The sequence below is a fragment of the Agelaius phoeniceus genome, chromosome 1 (genome assembly GCF_051311805.1).
Source record: "Agelaius phoeniceus isolate bAgePho1 chromosome 1, bAgePho1.hap1, whole genome shotgun sequence".
NCBI classification, from domain to species: domain Eukaryota; kingdom Metazoa; phylum Chordata; class Aves; order Passeriformes; family Icteridae; genus Agelaius; species Agelaius phoeniceus.
The window spans coordinates 133,149,083-133,167,462 of NC_135265.1; the positions used below are offsets into that span (position 1 = coordinate 133,149,083).

At 39.9% G+C, this 18,380-nt stretch overlaps 1 protein-coding gene across 2 annotated transcripts in view; it reads right to left on the reverse strand.

The window, feature by feature from the left end:
- DPY19L4 (dpy-19 like 4) overlaps positions 1-17,352 on the reverse strand; it is a 34,034-nt gene extending 16,682 nt beyond the window's left edge. For both annotated transcript variants that reach the window (XR_013184657.1, XM_054640981.2), the window contains exons 1-12: positions 16,752-17,352; positions 13,062-13,169; positions 11,991-12,115; positions 11,200-11,290; positions 9,343-9,464; positions 8,338-8,483; positions 6,546-6,669; positions 5,865-5,999; positions 4,552-4,683; positions 4,364-4,462; positions 3,100-3,173; positions 1,154-1,312 (exon numbers count right to left, since the gene is read on the reverse strand). Coding sequence is in view for 1 of the 2 variants with exons in the window: in XM_054640981.2 (XP_054496956.1) it covers positions 1,154-1,312; positions 3,100-3,173; positions 4,364-4,462; positions 4,552-4,683; positions 5,865-5,999; positions 6,546-6,669; positions 8,338-8,483; positions 9,343-9,464; positions 11,200-11,290; positions 11,991-12,115; positions 13,062-13,169; positions 16,752-16,884 (1,448 nt within the window). In the remaining variant the exon portion in view is untranslated. The remainder of the gene's footprint in view (positions 1-1,153; positions 1,313-3,099; positions 3,174-4,363; positions 4,463-4,551; positions 4,684-5,864; positions 6,000-6,545; positions 6,670-8,337; positions 8,484-9,342; positions 9,465-11,199; positions 11,291-11,990; positions 12,116-13,061; positions 13,170-16,751) is intronic.
- Positions 17,353-18,380: the final 1,028 nt, after the last annotated feature.

Consider the following 18,380-nt stretch of genomic DNA (forward strand, 5'->3'; position numbering starts at 1 on the left):
TGAAAGGTTTTCTACTAACAAGATAGCAAGGCATAGAATAAATAACACTTCCTTCTACCATGATGTGATTTCTGTTTACATTTTTATAATAAGCTTCCTTATGAAAATTAGAAATTATATTTTGAGATTATTAACTGATTCAAAAACTTAAAAAAAAAAGAGAGAGAGGAAAAGGTTTATTTTAAGATTTTCTTTAAAAAGGTGTTGGACATAATGTAGTCACTGCTCATTACAAAGTAATAAATAGTTATTTCAACCACTAGCAAACAATAAGAAGTTTGCTCTGTTGTTCTGAATATCCTATCACACATCCAACCTGACAAACATTTTCATTTACAGCAGCATAATCTTTATCTGTTAGAAGCCTTCATCCTTGAAATAAACCTATTGATTTTTGCTGCAGACAAGTGAGAAATTCGTTCCAGTATCTGAGAAGTTACACCATTCATCTTCTACCAGGAAGAGATAATTTCCTAACCACTGAGTTTCCAAGACAAATTATACTAGGATCTACAGTGTTGGTATTCTTAGTCTTTTTACAAGGACAGTTCCACTACCCCTCCTCTCAAGGCAACTGTGAATCACTGTGAAGCTAAAACTAATTGAGTCAGTTTTACTTCAGTTCTGTTCCAAGCAGCAAAGGCTAGTGGACTTTATCACAGTAAACAAGTGTTTTTAAAAAACAACAGTGAGGCATTAGAAATCCAAAGCCCTCTCAGCTCCACCCATCTCATCTTTCTCAACATGTAAACTTGAAAAAAACCCAAAAACCCCAAATGCAATACAGAAAAACAAATTCTAGCAACAATTAGATAACTTTGCTGTTGGAAGGAGAATTACAGATATAACATATTTCTCTGTCAGTGGGAAGAGACAAACACATCAGCAAACATTAGCCAGAGCTCAGCAGGAATTACATCTGCAGGGAAACAAACCAATGACAACTCCCTGTTCTGACAGGAGGGTTGCTCAAGAACCTCCTCACTAAAAGACTTTTCTTTAGGAGGCTCTTGTGGGCCTTCCCACTGGCACTCACACCCTGACAAGTTCAGTGGTAAAATAAACTTTGGAGCAACAAACATGATTACCATTCCCTGAGGCATCCAGGAGCCTCTTATTTTTAACTTATTTTTCACATAAACAAGTTACTTACCAAATTCTCCTAAAAATGACCTGAGTTACAGAAAAAAGGCAGATAATTAATACTAAAATATAAAAAGGCAACAGTGATGACTGTGTTAGTCGCAAAAAAAAGTCTTGGGAGGGTGCCTGAAGAGATTCTTGACAAAGGAGCCAATTCATTGTAAAATTCCTAGTAAGGCAAAAACATTCCATTAAAAACAATAATAATATCCCATAGATTAGGAAAAAAACCCCAACAACCCAGCACAAAACAATTGCAGTTTAACCGATTCATGTCATAGGAAACTATCTGAAATTCATCTTTGACGTTATCTTTTTATCATTTGAAACTGCTTTGCAAATACTCTTTAAAGTAACTGCCAAAAGTCCATCTTCCCAAAAAGTATCTGTGATCTGAAGAGACCAGACTACAAATCCTTTATATCACAAAAGCCCAACCTCCTACATAACTCCATTATGGGGACCAAAAGAATCTTGTTGTCACGGTGGATTAAGATTTTAGAGATATTGATGCAAGAAGGTATGCTTGTCCTCATTCCAAACAAGGAGACAAAGAAAGGAAAGTGGTCATCTGAGATCACAAAGAAGCCTGAGACACTGCCAGGAATAAAATCTTTAATGTTGAAATTCTAGTTCTGTAGCTGAAGCCACTTCATCATTCTTCTTCCTCAGTTAGCAAGCAGGAAGATAATACCCTCTGCTCAGAAGCACTGTCAGTGTGTATTCTCAACTGGAACTGGTGCAGCACGCAGTGCTGGGAATGCATTCTTGTCTTACTGTGTTTTGCCTCCCTCCCTCTTTCATTATCTCCCAAGGGAAGACTAGAGGACAGAACCACTTTCAATTAGACAGAATCAGTTTAAAGATTAACAGGTGGGCATGTCCCAGCTGGCCTTAAAAGAGAGATCTTGAAGCTCTTGTGCTGCAAATCATAATTCCAATACATAGTTACACAGTGTTCCAGCGTAAAGGCACCCAGTTTGTCTCAGTCTCTGGCTTCACTGCAGAGTCTGTAAAGTGATATTAGCAAGGCCACAGGGGGAAAAAGAGGGAAATCTATAAATACCTGGGAGCTGAATAAACTGAAATCCTGACCAGGAGTCCTTTGTTTTCTTGCAAAACACTTAAGAATGAGTATGTGTGTGTGATAAACGATGCATCACAGTCAACATCCCTACATCTTGTCCTCCAAAAGTTCCCCAACAGTTTCAGTTGGGTGTGATGTCATTTTCCACTTGCTCCCCTGAAAGGCTGTGAAGTAGCTTTTTGTAAGAGAGATGCAGTTCTTCAGAGAGAGTTCCAATTCCTGCATGGAATTGCAAATCTTGGCTTGGGTCCAGGAGTGTGTCAGTCCTTACTAACACTCCATTGGAAGTTTTCCAGAAAATCTGTTGCCATGACATCTTGCAGTCCAACATCCAACTCTTTTACAGATACTAATGTTTTTTCTTAGAATCACAATTCCCTCTGACTATTAAGATGTCCCTTGTCCTAATTTCTTCCAAAACATAAAGGGAATATTGGGGGTACCCACAAACACAAGCCTCTTTTGAGATAGTATCAATAGTTCATGACTCTTTCCAGAGCCTTTTTTCCAGGCTATAAAAAGCTCATACTGCCACCTTTACCCTATTATCTTTGCTTTCAAGTCTTATTAGAAACACTAGACAGGATACAGAAAGTTTTCATTCTTCAACATCACAAGAGAACAAAAATCCATGAAATGCTTTCACCCTAAGGCATGAAAAATACTGAAGTGCCTCAGAAACCTCAATACCCTAAGTAAATTCTGTATGTGCATATTTTTTTACTTCAATCTTACCAGACAACAAATAACTAAACTATTTCCCTAGCTCCTCTATAAAACTCTCACAAGCCACTGAAACGTTACACTTCTCAGAGCAGTTTCAAAAGTTTTGATATCTTGGGAAGTGTAAAGAGTTTAAATAAACTTACTTAGTTGTGTTTAAGCCAAGTTTTACTTCAATGAACTTCAGCAAATGCCCATTTTCTTTATGAGGAATGAACATCTGAAAATTAATTTAGCAGAGAAAAATCACACAAAATGCTGGAAACAGTTTTCACAGTCATTCAAATTACAAAACGTCAGGTAACAATCAACTATTCAAGATTTAGTTAAAACTAACAAAATTGATTAAGTGTGCTAATTAAGGTACTGGTATAGCATTGTAATCTTCAATAAATCTACATTTAGGGTTTCCTTGAGAATATTATTCCCTTCATTCCACTCCCATACCACATCAGGAGGACAAGTGAAAAGCTGCCAATAAGTTGTCAAAAGACTACTGAGCAGTGTAAAAATGATCATGAAAAACAGGCCCAGACTTACTCCCAAGCAAGCCTAAGAGTGCTGTGCTTGGCTCCACTAGAAAATAAAACTGCAGCTGAGCAGAAGTCATGAGCATTTGTAATCTTCACACAGACTGTCTGAGCTGCCTAAAGTTCTGTAACTTACTCCTCTTACTCAAAACTGTAATTTAACTCCTATATTTCAAGGTTGGATTTTATTTTCCTGGAGATACAGCAAGGCTAGTCATTCTGAATGGCAGAGGAAAATAATTACATGTGAGCATTCTTTCAAGCCTTCTAGGGTTCAGTAGTTTCTTTACTTTTAAGTTCATACTGTTAATTAACACAACCATGATGAGTTTGAGGCATAGAAGAAAAACACAATAATATGTGTAAAAGGCCAGCAAGAGGGAATTGCTAATCAAAATACAAGACCAGGCTAAAATCCCACTGTGTAATCTCAATTCCTAACTGACCCCTACACAAAGGGAAAGCCTCTGCTCCCATGTTCTACTTGAAATGTACTTGAAAACTATTATCTACCCTAGGACCACTCATACTTGCTCCTGGCTATTGTGTCACCATGCCCAAGAATATTGTATTAATATTCAGACTAGTCTGTAGAGGCCATTCAAGTTATAGCAAACCACATATTTATGAAACAGATAAAATGTCCTTTAAAAGAGTATTTCTAAACTGTTTCAACCCAGAAGACCAAAACCACAACAAGACGAAGCTGTTTGAGTTGCTACAAAATGATTCAATTTTTAGGACTCATACTAACTATGAATTAAGCTATGAACTGTCATATCAATAAGGTAAGCAACATTTCAAAATATTTTTTCAAGATGTATCTGCAACTTTTAATTTAGATTCTGAAATTAAAATCAATTTTTCAGAGGAATCTTACCTTTAATAAGAAGTTTAGTGTCACTGCTACTGTAAGTACCAAATAAATATACATTATTTTCAGCAATCTTGACACAAATGTGCTTTTTTTCATATTCATCTGCAAAAATATTTAAAGAATGCTGTATAATTTTGGAGTTCAGTTTAAATTTTAAAACTAGACTCAGCATTAGAAGAAAGTCTACTTACCTGAAGGGATTTGGAGAGCATTAAAGCTACCACAAGACTCAGTAATGGTGACACTAGTAAGGCTGAATTTTCAAACTGCAGAAGGTACCCCACAATGACAGAAAACAGGTAGATTCTGTATACCTCGTGCACCTGTTGAAGAAAAAAAGAAACAATAAGATAAAACTACAGTGGATATAAATCCTATTTTTTAGACCAGTAGATAGCTCACTTCCCCTGTTAATCAGGAGATTAATGGATCTCAATCCTTCAACTCATGAATCTAGCAGGGCTCTGGAAAGCATTGCACATCAAAATGATCCTGGTCAGCCTCAGTAACTAAAGGACAATCACTTCACAGTAATTCTGTAAAAACACCATAAGCAGGAGTACTTTAGGAGGTCTCCCCATCTAGTAATGAAGCACACAAAGCAGTAACTACAATGCACCAGTAAGAACACACAGTTTGTGACAGAGCTCATCTGTAAACAGGTGGTTTTCTCGCCCTCAAAATAACTTGTTCATTAACCTGTCTCAGGAATGAATTCTCAGACTGTTATCTATACTTGCTGTTATTTACTACTTGATAAGCAGATGTTATAAACCTTGATGCTTGATTCTTCAGACTTTTACCAAAATACCCATTTTTTCCCTTATACGCTCTGCTTTGAACTACAATAGATCAAACATTTCCCACTGCTGAGGAACAGAATAAAAAGAAACTGAAAGAAGAGGTGAAGAATTAGAATTGCATGCAGTTTGATATCTAACAAAACCAAAAAGCATGCATGTACAAAACAGCATATTTACAACTGCAACAGGCAGCATAAGAACACCTTATTGTTGCAACATTTCTAAGAGCCATTTTGCAGAATAAATTTAAATACTTTCTTGTATTCAAAAAAATCAATTTTCCCTCAACATCTGTCAAATCTATTTATTGGCAAAGCAGTGCAGGACAGGCCACTGAGGGTGAAAATGAGCCCTTTAACTGCACAGAGCCAACAAAGAACATCTTTGGTCTGCCCACCCTTCTGTGAATAGGAGAGAGAAGAGGCAGCTAGCCCAAAATGGAGGAATATCATTCATCACTCTTTTAGCTCTCCAAGGATGCTTTAGGTCTCAGAAGCTTTGTTTAGCTTCTATCCCAAACACAGCAGTCCAAAAGAGACTTAGTTTGAAGTTATTTTATTCTTCTGATGGATATCACATGCACTTCAGCTGGGCCCAGGCTGCAAGACACTCGTCACTCAGCCTTGTGCAGTAGGAATGGCAGGCACCTCAGAGGCTGCCTCTAAGTCCCCAGCTGTCAGGAGGCTGAGAAGTTCCAATACCTTCTCTGTCTGTGCTAGGGCAAAGCTGTCTAGCAGGAAAAGAGAAACAGCCTGGACAAACAGGAGATAATGACTGTATTCCCACATCATCATGAAGGTGTATGTTGAGGCATTCACCAGAAGATAACAAAACTTCTAGAAGGAAAAAAAGAAAAGAAAAAGCATTAATTTTGTACCCATGCATGTCTGTCAAGTAACTGAGAGGTCATTAAAACATAAACTACAGAAATTAATTATTGTTTAGGGAAATAATTAAAATACTGACTTTGGACATGCTTAACTTTCAGATGGAAGAAAGTAATTACTGAAATATTCAAAAACATTTCAAGCCAATCAGAAGAAATATTTTAAAGACAGAGTCGGGGTAAGAAAGTAAGAACGATCTTCTTCAAGAAAAACAGTTTACATGAGAAAAATTCTGCCTCTGTTTATTCAAAAACAAGCAGCACATGGCCCATTACCACACTGTTCTCTCTGAACCCTCCTGAGGACAAAATAAGGTAGGGCACAAGTTGTTTAGCAAAAACTGCACATGCCTAGGTGAAATTCAACTGGCTTTTTTGAAAAAAAGAAACAAAACTTCTACTGTTTTCTGCCCAGAAGGGCAACAATAGCAGAAGTAACTAACCTAGAGTACAGTTTTACCCACAGCTCTTTATTAAAAAACTAATTTTGCTTTACCTCAGCAGAACAGTTTAGGTTCTTTTTTAAATAGCCTGTGAGAGCTGCTACTTGACATGCAAAATATGGCAAAGCCCAATTTTCTCTTGATGGTATGGAATAATCAATTCTTGTTGTGTCTGTTCTAGAATAAAGTACAAAGAAACAAAAATATTAAAATATTTGTTGTACAAGAATATCAAGGAAAGCCTAAATGCCACTTCTAGTTGTAAATGTGGCCTTGCAAGCAAACTTTTCCTGATTTTGGTGCAAAGTAACACTGACACAATTTTGCTGCTGATACAGTTCACCAATTTATTAACAGCACGAAAGGCCCAATCTTTACTCATCCATTTAGCAGGTTTCCATGTTAGCTGGCATTTTTAGGACTGAAGGCAAAACAATCTGCCTCAAGCCTTTTCTGACCTGCAATGAAAATCAGCTCATAGCTGAGAGAATAGATTCCTTTCATTTCTCATACAATATCTTTTAAACAAGTGGTTTAGGTAGTTGATCACAACATAAGATACAAACTGGTGCTCCCTCACAGCAGCAGCAGCAAATATTTTGTCTAAAGGGAAAAATTCTGCCCAGCAAAACAAGAGATAGACGGATGGGGAGCATGCAGGGTTTTCTCATGGAATGACTTGACAGTATCCACACAATTAGAGGTGTAGATGAAAGTTTTTAAAAGTGCTAAAGTGACTCAGAAGCACAAGCCACGCTTCAAATGTACTCAAAGGCACCAGTCTCAGAGGTACATAGTCTGCTTTGTGTCTACTATGCCTTTAAAAAGGAGCCTCAAGCTCCTTTATCATTTAGGTATTTAAAAGCATTACCTTTCATTTTTTCCTCTGAAGCCTCTTACAGAGGCATATTCAAAGCTTTTTTAACTACTAAACCTTTCATTTTGTTGACACTGTTTAATCTTATTCACTGCTGAAAAAAATTACAGATTTATTCACCATTTTTCCTACTTTCCACTGTTCACACCAGCTTGATGAACAGTATTTTCAGCTACTAATCACAGATTCTGTCATGATGACTTCACACTCCTAGAAGATGCTTCCCAACAGTTCAACTTTAAAGGTATATCTTTAACATTTTGCTCCATAGTTCTTTTATTTCAAGTGCTCTCAAGTTCACAGAAAGCCCCAGAGCTCCATGGTGACAAATCAAGAGCATGATCATAGGTTTTCATTGCTCAAATGAGGCTCCTTATTATTGTGGGGCTTCATAAGGGGAATTCCAAGTGAGTTGTTTTAAAATAAAAAAGTCTTGATATTAAGATTATCTAAGAAAATATCATTTTGCAGGAAAAACCCACTACAAAAAGAAGATTTTGAAAAAATCAAATATTCTTTACCAAAAAAATGCAACTTGATCATTTCTTTCTATGCTACCAGAAAACTGCCAAAACATTTAGAGCTGGCCAGAGAGTGCAGCTCTGTTTTACAGCTGTTTTGGGTATTTGTCTTCATTCTTCATCAGCACAAAACTAAGCCTTCTGAGGAATATTTTTGAAAAATGAAATTGTACGTGAATACTCCTGTATTCAAACACATACATAAAGTCAGTTCAACTGGTAATGTGGATGGTTTGGACAACAGGAGGCCTTTCCATTAAAAAAATCATCATGAGAATCAATTAATCTCTTAGAAATGTTTTCTATTCACCATAAGATTTTGCTCTCACAGTGAGAACACAAAGCCTAATAAAAGCAATTCAATCCACTAATTAAAATCACTTCAATCCACTAATATTTTAAAATTCCTTATTGACAAACTAGATTGTATAAAGATGTTTTTCTTACCTGTTAATAATGAACCATGCTACAGTCAGCATTCCTGCCAGCCAAGTCCCACTCATAACCCAACTGGTTACAAACAATGCAGTCACATAAATTCCCTGCAGTCCAAAAACTATACCAATGTAGAAATACACTGGTTCAATAACTTCCTGAAATTACAAATAAAAACGAAGAGACATAGTGGCAACTGAGCTGAAGCTGGAAATTATTACTATTTACAATTTGTTACTGCTAACAATGTGCTAGGTGCTTTACAAACAGGTAAGAGATGCCTCCTATTTTAGAAAAGTACTGGGCATGCCTTCATTTGGGGTTCAAATAAAACATGGGGAAGAACAAAGCAGTGTGAATTAAGTGCACACTTCAGGACTCAGCTTGCCAGTGCCATGATTTTTGAATTTGCTTTAGCTTGAACACTCTATGTGTCAGATTTAATAAATCTATGCCTACAGTGGGATATGAAGTTCAGAGGACTACTAGTAGAAGTTATAAAAGGGAAGAACTTGAAGAAGTAAAGATGTGGCAAAAATTATTCCAAAAAAAGTAAATAATAAAAAAGGAAAGATAATGAGAGCGGACACAAGTACACAGCATAAGCAGAACAAAGCCTGAGTAGAGTAGAAACTGACAAAAGGTTCATCTACAGAAGTGTTTTTCCCTATGAGAATGGGCAGACAGGTACCACTATTAACAGAATTCTGTACTCCAAAGGAGTTAACTAACTTTCCTGTTTTTAATGGATAGCACAAATACTCCTGACATTTCTAAGCAGTCTGTAGAAGTAAAGAATAGGAGAAAAAGTTACTGCTTAGTGTTAAACCCCCAAAGTCCTATGCCAGAGACTGATCAGAATTGAGACTGAGGAGAATCTGGACCTGGTGAGAGCCTTAGCTCAACTCATTCAACAAAAAATGTATGAATTAGTTGGATACAGCACAGAAAGTCTCATACACACACACAGAGACACAATCATAATGCAAGTACAGAAAGTAGGAAAAATGCACATACTTCGCTACCAGATGCTTGATATAAAACACTGGCAATCAACTCTGGGTACAAAGTCATTTGCTGGACAGCATTTATGGTCTTCAGTGATATTGTCTTATTGTTGTGCGTCAATTCATAAACACCTACAGACAAAAAAAAATTATTCCTGGAATCACTTACTACTGCTGTTCCTAAAAGAGGCTAAAGTGTATTCAAAGGCAGGGACTGATTCACCACACCTAGTTTAAAAGGAAGGAGAAACTTCTGTGTTAGATGTCATTCCACCTACTGATCTAGCTAGAAAGCTATTACCCTTTTTTCATCTAGTCCTTAAATAGAAGGCCCAAAACTTATCATCTGAAGCACAGCCTTTTCAGTAACACATTGATGCAGTCCTGGAACTACATTCCTAGAGATCACCTTCACAGGAAGACCTTAAGGAGTGAGATCTAACAGGGATGAGCAGGATGTGTTAAACCTGTCTCCAGAAGGATGTGAGGTATGATGGCCTCATCACCCCTTTCAGCTCGGCATTTCTGAGATTTCTAAGAATCCTTCACCAAACACAATGTGCCTTTCTATGGGGTTAAGGTGGAATTGAAGCTGCCATACTTGAAGGATCATTCCAAGATCATTTCAAAATGTTATAAATAAAGAAAAGACTTGTCAATACTTAGAACAATAGAGAGAAGAGCAAAACCAACCCAAATCAAGATATGGGGGAGGAGAACAAAAGCCTCAAAAACAATACAATAGTCAAACAGACAACTGTTTCCAGCTCTGAGCCTATCTTGGTGTATGGTCTGCAGCTGGTTCTCTGTAGGCCAAACCAGGTCTTTCAGGATTTACAACTGGTTCAGCTGTAATACACTCTTGAAGACTAGATGCCTTGTAATACCTTGTAGACACGAGTCTACCTGTTTGCAGAGACAGCATCCCTGAATGAGGCCTGCAGTCCACCCACTCACAGCATGGGCAATATCCCCAGAGGACATGAGGCACTCAGTGTACCAAAGACTTCAGATATTGCTGATGTGCTACATTTCAGCTGGGAAACTGTTCAACCAATAAAACACTAACCACAAAGTTTAGTTTTACTGGCTTCAGTGAGGTTTCACAAAAGGACTGAACTAATTCAGTGGCAGACCACTGCAAGATAGGGCAGTCCATCCTCTTCTCTCCTGAGCTCCAGTCCCATGCTAGTGCAGTGCATTCTGAACTCACTGAACAAGCATGGAAGTGCTCCTTCTTTTCACTGCTTTAGTTTCCTTTTGGTATAGGGACCCAGGGCCAGAGAGCTCCAGAGCTCTTTACCCAGTGCAGGGTAAAGAGCAGGAGCACAAAGGAAGGAGAGATCATTGTCATCCAGTCTGTTCTCCTTCCTGTTCCTTTCTGTCCCCACCACTCAGTGCTCATCAGCATCTATCCATCACAGCTGACAAGATTAAAAACTTCTGGCAGGGACAGGATGGAGCGGATCAGCTTGTGACAGAAACTGTTCTGTCTTCTGACAGAGGATGGAAAACAGTTATTTTCATCCCTCATTCCCAAATTCAACATAAATTATATTTACATGGCAGAAAAATCCACTATTGTGACACAGGCAAACCCAATGATAATTCTGACACAGGGCATAATAAGAGTATTATTAACCCTATCCTAGAGTATCAATTAAAGGCAATCTGCTGGAATACAGGATAGTTAAATACTGCTTTTGAAAAGGCACTGAAAAGTTAGGACAGTGTGTGGTTTTTCATTTATCTGACCAATATACCTACATAAGAGAATAAAATTAGTCTCCCCAGTCTGCAGGAGTTTTTTACTGTCTTCAAAGTGAACAGGACTTTTCAAAGCTAATAAAACAAATGAGTTTTGTACCTCTTTCAAAGGAAGGAGCCTTTAGCAGTTCTTTATAGAATGAGTAATAAATGGCACTGTCACCCTGAAATGTAATTTCTCGTTCAAGTTCCTAGGAAAAAAAAAAAAGAAATTAATCTCCTGCAATCTCTTTCCAAAGACAATATATTTCCAGATAGACCAGTTTTGTAACATGGTACATGGTTATGACTTCACTGTACATCTTCAAAATATTCCACAAAACATTAATCTTCACAGCATTTCTACCAGGTACATAATACTCTCTGTAACTTAGCAAACATGCTTGGAATCAGAGCAACTCAAATCCACATTGTAAGTCAGCACAAAATCCACAGGATCTTTTCATATCCACAAGCCCAAATTTCATTCAACTTTCTATACTTCACTTAATAATGGAGTTCTTAAGAAAACCAAACCAAACCAAACCAACCAACCATAAAACACAAAAAATCCCCCAAAACCAAAACAAAACAAAAAACACCCCAAAAAGCCCAACACATATTCCTGTTGAGTAGCTTCTGCAATCCCAGTATGCTTCAGTTACTTTTTTATATTTTAGAAAGGTATTTTAAGGATAAAGGGTGACATGGAAAAACATACAAAAGCATGACAAACCACGACAACTGTTAGCAGGAGGGAAAAAAAAGAAAATAAAGAAGACAAATAGAAGCTGTTTCAAAGACAGAGGCCTCAGCAGAAGGACACAGGACTGCAAGTAGTTTCAACATGACATGGATCAGATTTGATTTCAAGGACACAATTTGGCTTTTGTTTCAGTAGTTTATCTTTACCTGCCTGCTGGAAAACCAGAATTTCCGTTCATGATATGTGGAGAGGTACACAGCATACATCATCCCACTGGTGACTGCCGCGAGACAGCCAAAGAAAAGCTTTGCAAAACGCTGGATTAACATATCTGAAAATGAACAGTGGGAAAGATAAAATAGTCCAGAGCACTGAGAAACAAACAGCACAGCCTAAACACGACTCTTACTTCTGAACAACAAGTGAACCTACTGGCATGAGAATTATCATACCATCAGCAGCACAGATACATTGAAAACTGGTTTGTTACTCCCGTCCTGTAGTTTTCTTTCCCAGTTGTTATCATTGTTTCACAGACAAAATATTCAACACACTACACTGCAAATTTTCTCCAGCAAGCTTTGTTGTCAAATGAATTCCAAGAAGGAAAAGCCTCTTCCAGATAAACAGAGCAAACTCTAGATTCTACCCAAAACACCACAAACTTAAAGACATTAACAGACAGAGGTGGTATACTGCATCTAACATAATTTCTGAGACATTCTATTTTCCATTCTGTTTTTGAATATAAGAACAAACGGATCTGAATTTTACCAAACTCATTCAAAGGGTGTCTACTACACCTGTATCTCCTTTGAGTTAGTATGTACTTTTAACATAAAAGCTTTTGGTAGTTTGGTGAGCACTTGCCTAAACTTATACCTAGTTTTAGTTCTGTTTCTTGAAAAGCTCTAAGGACTTTTTGTCTGTTCTTGTTTCAGTACCATTACTTCATGGTATCAGCTTCCAACCAGAAGATCATTCCAGAAACAATAAAAATATTTATTTGTATGCAAATAGTAATAATAAATTTCTTAACTCCCCTGCCTCTACCTCCTCAAGCCTGAAACAGTCCAAGACTACCATTTCACCCTCCAACGCATAAAATGTCATTATTAAAGAACTCCAATGTGCATGCCTGTTTTCCCTCAAAATATTCAAAAACCTAATTCAAAGTAAGTGTGTTATAAATTACTGTGCTACAAATATCTTCCCATAAAATGTAAGAGAATAATGAAAAAAACAATCAAAAGTCAGCTAAAAATTCTGTAGCTTACATTTTGGCGACCTTCCCAGCTTTGAATTTTCTTTGTTTCTCTCCTCTGGAGCCATTTTGTCAGATTCTGTGCAGTTTTGTTTCTTTCTCTGTCGCAGGTCTGCTGCCCCTGAAGACATTTTTTTTAAGTTATTGCAACACAATACATAAAATCACACTGGGAAATCCACACAGCAGCAGGTAGCAGCCAGTTGCTGCTACTGATTCAATCCCATGGATGATATATGTGACAAAGACTCAATTAAAGGACGTCATATGCCCAACTAAAATAATAATATAACACCATAGAAATCAATTCTTATGTTATTCCTTAGAAAAAACGACAGTATTCTCTTGAGGCCACACTCTGGGATTACCCAAAAGCCAAACTGGAAGCTAACTGGTTTATTCCATTTGGTGAACACAAATGAAGAAAATCAGTAGTTTAGATAAGTTGATGCAGACACTGGGAGAAACTGGTGCCAATTCCTCATCCTAGTTTTTCTGCAGCTGTAGCAGTGTAATACAAAAACTGACTAGTCCATTACTTTTAAATTGAGATGCCTATTATTTATATAGCAAAGGCTTTTATAAAGTAAATGTAATATCACTTTTTTCCTGCTTTTGGATCTACTGGAACTAAGCAGATTTACGAATATTTAGTCTAACACATAATTTAAAAGCCCAGTTAGTTCAGTCACATAGATCACATCACAAGACCAAGGGCTTCTGTTCACTTTTTTGTGAGCAGCAGCAATTTGAAGTCCTGGTCCATTTATTTTACAGTCTGAAAGGCAATGAGGCTAATTCACTGACTGCAGGTCTGTGAATACAAAAAGACTCATTGCAAAAAGTATTTTATAATTCCTATATTAAAGATATTCCACAACATTTACATCATTCTGGAAGTGTAATGTAAAGATTTAACTGTAATTCACGCTCCAGAATTTTTAGCTCTCCTGCTTGACCTACTGTCCAACATTGCTTGAAATTTTGCAGCCACCAATTTTCCTCTGGACTTAACACAGCTCCTTCATAAATCCATCCAACTTCAAACTTGAAGTGTCAATCTTCACACCCCACAACAAAGCTTTTAAGTACTCTGGTTGTATATTAATTACTTCAATTCTAATTCAGTCTATTTTTAATTCCCGGCTATTAAATCTAAAAGTTAGAAACTAGAGAGAGAAATATAAATGGTTAAAGTGATGTCTGCCTGTATAGGACACCAGTGTCTTAACAGAGCAAATTATAAATCATTCTGAGCAAACCAAGATCTCAATGGTAACATTTTCATGAATGAACAGAAAATGTCTACCTTCTTAAACAAGACAAGAACTGGAAAGAGTCTAAACAACACAAGGCTTAGGGTGTTCAGTATCACATTTATCTTCATGCCAATCCAAAATGAAATGTACACCAGCATCTCTTCATGACATGTATATGAGAAGTTTATCAGCAATGCAAACACCAAGTGCACTGCAGTTAAAAATCATTTGTACCATGCAAAATAAAGCACTGGAAGAAAATCCTAGATCACAAAAGTGGGCAGATATGTGCTTGGAATGACAAGTGAGTGCCCCTGTCATTCTAGTTATGACCAAAGCAACAGCACTGAGATCACTGGAGGAAAAGGCCTTTGCTTCTCTGGCAGAGAAGTGAACCATAGCAGAAGTGTAACAAACTTATAAAGTATAGCATTTCAAGCAGTAAGAGAAAGCTCCCAAGGAAGTAACAGTTTAAAATTCTACTTCTGAAACAACATCTCAATCAGCAAAAGATCTTCACCTCGGTTTTGAAGACTGCTCAACATATTCTGCCTCAAAGCAATAACACAAAAAGATGTGAGTTACTTCTGTTTCTTGCTGCTGCCACAAACAAGAAAAATGCTGTTTTCACTTCAACAAATCCTTCAAACAGAGTGATGTGAAAGTCAAACAAGGTAACAACTAAGAATTATCTAGAATTTTGAACTGATGACACAGCCTCTAGTAACTCTCTATCCAGCACATAATTTTTCATCTGCTTCTCATCTGCTTACAGGGAACTTACAGTTCCCTGTAAGTCCCCAGTTTGAACAAGTTCTTGTTCAGAAAACATGCATTCCACTTATTTTTGTGTTTCTATTGCAGAAAAATATAACTCATTCCTACTTTGTGCCACTATACTTATCTACTTTCCACCTACTAATTGAGCACTGTCTGTAATTTTTGTCTTCTCATTTAAAGAATGGTAAGATAGAGCTGGGAAACATTCAGAGAAAGGCCATGAGGGTGATTTAAGTTGTGCAATGGCTTCCATACAAGGAACAAGGAAGCAAATTGAAGATGCCTCAGTCTAGAAAAGAGGATGACCAACACAAACATGCCAGACGTCTACTAGTTAGTGAAGTGCACAAACACACTGAATAGAGAGCAGTGATTCACCTTTTCTAATACAAAAAGTTCTCAAACAAATCTAATGAGTCATGCTAAAAAGAACCAGCTCATTGCACATCACCTTCACGCAGAACACTCCTACTGAAAGAATGTTCTGTAAACCAAGAGTTTGCACAGATTCATAAGAATACGGACACAGTTGTGGAGGACAAGCAGCTGGAGACTCCTAAACATACAGAAACCATGTGCAACTCAGAAAGTACCCCTGCTGAGAACAGCTGGGAGGCTGGAATATGCCATGGGACAGATTTGCATATGCTTGTTTTGCTTCTGCATTTTTCTGGGTACCTATTAACAGTTTTATTTCTGCTGATTTCTCCAAGAAAACTAAATGCCATCTCATAACCCCTAAAAAGGGGGTTTGCACTGAAAAGACATGGAGAAAAATGCTTGTGTAGGGGCTTAAAATGAAACAGAATCTCAGAATGCACTGAATTGGAAGGTACCTGCGAAGATGATCCAAGTCCACTTCTTAACCCTGCACAGGACACCTCAATCATCACACCATGTGCCTGAGAGCACTGTCAAAGCGCTTCTTGCACTCTATCAGGCTTAGTGCTGCGTCCACTTCCCTGGGGAGCCTGTTCCAGCGCCCAACCGCCCCTGGGTAAAGAACCTCTTCCTAATTACCAACCTAAACCCTCCATTCGCAGCTTCAGGCCATTCCCTCGGGTCCTGTCACTCGTCACCACAGAAAAGAGATCAGTATCTGCCCCTCCTCTTCCCCTCCTGAGCAAGCTGGAGGTCTCCGTCAATCTTCTCCAGTCTGACCAAACCAAGTGACTTCAGCTGCTCCTCATACAGCTTCCCCTCAAGGCCCTTGACCACCTTCGCAGCCCTCTTTTGGATGCTCTCTAATACTTAACGAAACGAGAAAGAAGACTGACTAAAACATACGGAAGGATGCCCAAAGAGAAAGCACACTAACGGAAGCATCCACGGAGCCCACAGATGCTGCCCCGGGCGCTCTGCCCACAGACAATGCCAGGCGAGGGAAGAGAAAAAGACCCCAAGTGCCCCAGAGAGCGGCCCGGCCTCCCTCTTGGGGCTGCAAAGGACGGGCTGCCTCGGGCTGGGCTGGGGCCCGAGGGGCCGCCGGGGCGGGCTGGGCCCGGGAGGCCGCCTGTGTCCTGCAGCCCAGTGCTTCAGCTCCGTCCGTGCCCTGGCACAAACCGCGAGGGGCGGCCACACCGCCGGCCCGAGCCCGCGGCCTGGCCTGGCCCCGACCGCCTCCGCCCGGCTCCGGCTCCGCGGCCTGAGGAGCCGCCCCTCACCTTCCTCCATGGCCGGCCCGTGCCCGCAGCCCGCCGCTGGCTCCCCCCGCCGCTCTCTGCGGGGCGACGCGTCCGCCCCGCCCGCGCCGCCGCCCGCCTCCCGCCGGCCGCGGGGGCGGGAGCGCTCCCGCATCCCCCGGCGAGCGGAGCGGAGCGGAGCGGCCCCGCGCTTCCTCCCACCGCCGGAACTGCGGCTGCGGAGCGCGGCGGGCGGCCGGAGCCGAGCGGCGGCGCACCGGGACGCAGCGAACGTTCAGGGCCACAGCGAGCGCGCCGGGCGCCTCTGCACCGGGGCACAGCGAATGTACGGGGGCACAGCGGGCGCACCGGGCGTTCCGGGGCACAGCGGCCACAGCGGACGTGCAGGGGCGCACCGGGGCGCTGCCGGGCGGCCTCAGGGCTCCCGTGCGGGAGCTCCGCAGCACCGCTGCCCGCACCGCCGCGCAGCCCCAACCGCCGCGGTTGGTGCCGCTCCAGAGGGACCGGGCCTCCAGAGAGCGTGGACAAGAGGAGGCTCGGGGTGACCCTAAGGCTCTCTACGGGTGCCTGAAAGGAGGTTGTAGCCATGGAAGCGTCTTTTCCCGGGCAGCCAGGGGTAGGAGGAGAGGACAGGGCCTCAAGCTGTGCCAGAGAAGGTTTAGGTTGGACATCTGGAGGAAATTTTTCACAAAAAGGCTGATTAGACATTAGAACGGGCTGCCCAGGACGTGGTGGAATCAGTGTCCCTGGAGGTGTGTAAGGAAGGACTGGACGGGGCACTTGGTGCCCGGGTCTAGTTGACATGGTGGTGTTTGGTCAGAGATTGGTCTCGATGATCTCAGAGGCCTTTTCAAAACTAATTGATTCTGTGATTAAAGAACTGGTCACTCTTCTACGGAAGAGGTTTGTGGGAATTGTCCCTTGGAGGTCTGTGGGAGTTGTCCCTTGGAGGTTTGTGGGAATTGCCCCTTGGATGCTGCATGTCTCCTGACCTACAGTCAGGCCAATGGCTGAGCAGCTGCTGGAAAACTGATTGCTTGTCTGGCAGCTGCAAGGAAAAACTAAACCAATATGTGTGTCCTGTTGGAGTGTAAAATGAGATTTATAAGTTTCCTGGATTTTTTAATAAAATCTAAAATACTTCTGCAGTTGTTGATTTATTGAATAGTGAAAGGAGTTACTTATGTTTTTAATGATCCACAAATTATCCATTGCATTTCTAATGCATCATGTTCAAGCTGGGTTTTTTGTTTGTTTGTGTAGGGTTTTTTAAAGTTACTGGAATAAGCAACCATAATCATTGCAATGAAAAGAACAGTAATTGTTTCAAATATTTGTGCTCAGACCATCAGTACATGGACAGACATAAAATAAACAATTGCTCCATTGTCCTCTAGATGTTTTTTCTTACGCCTTCTTTGTACCTGTTGTTTTATAGTGTACCTTGTTGCATTTATTGTGCAACTTCAGTTTTCTTCTGATGCTCCAATATGGATCATCCCACACCTTGATTTCAGTAAAATTATAAATGCATATCAAGTTATTTACATGCATAGTTAGCAGAGAAGTGAAAAATCCAGCCTGCTCACTCAATTTTCCTTTTTTCCTAAGGAAAAAAATTGCACATTTGAAGGTGGGAGAATCAAAAAT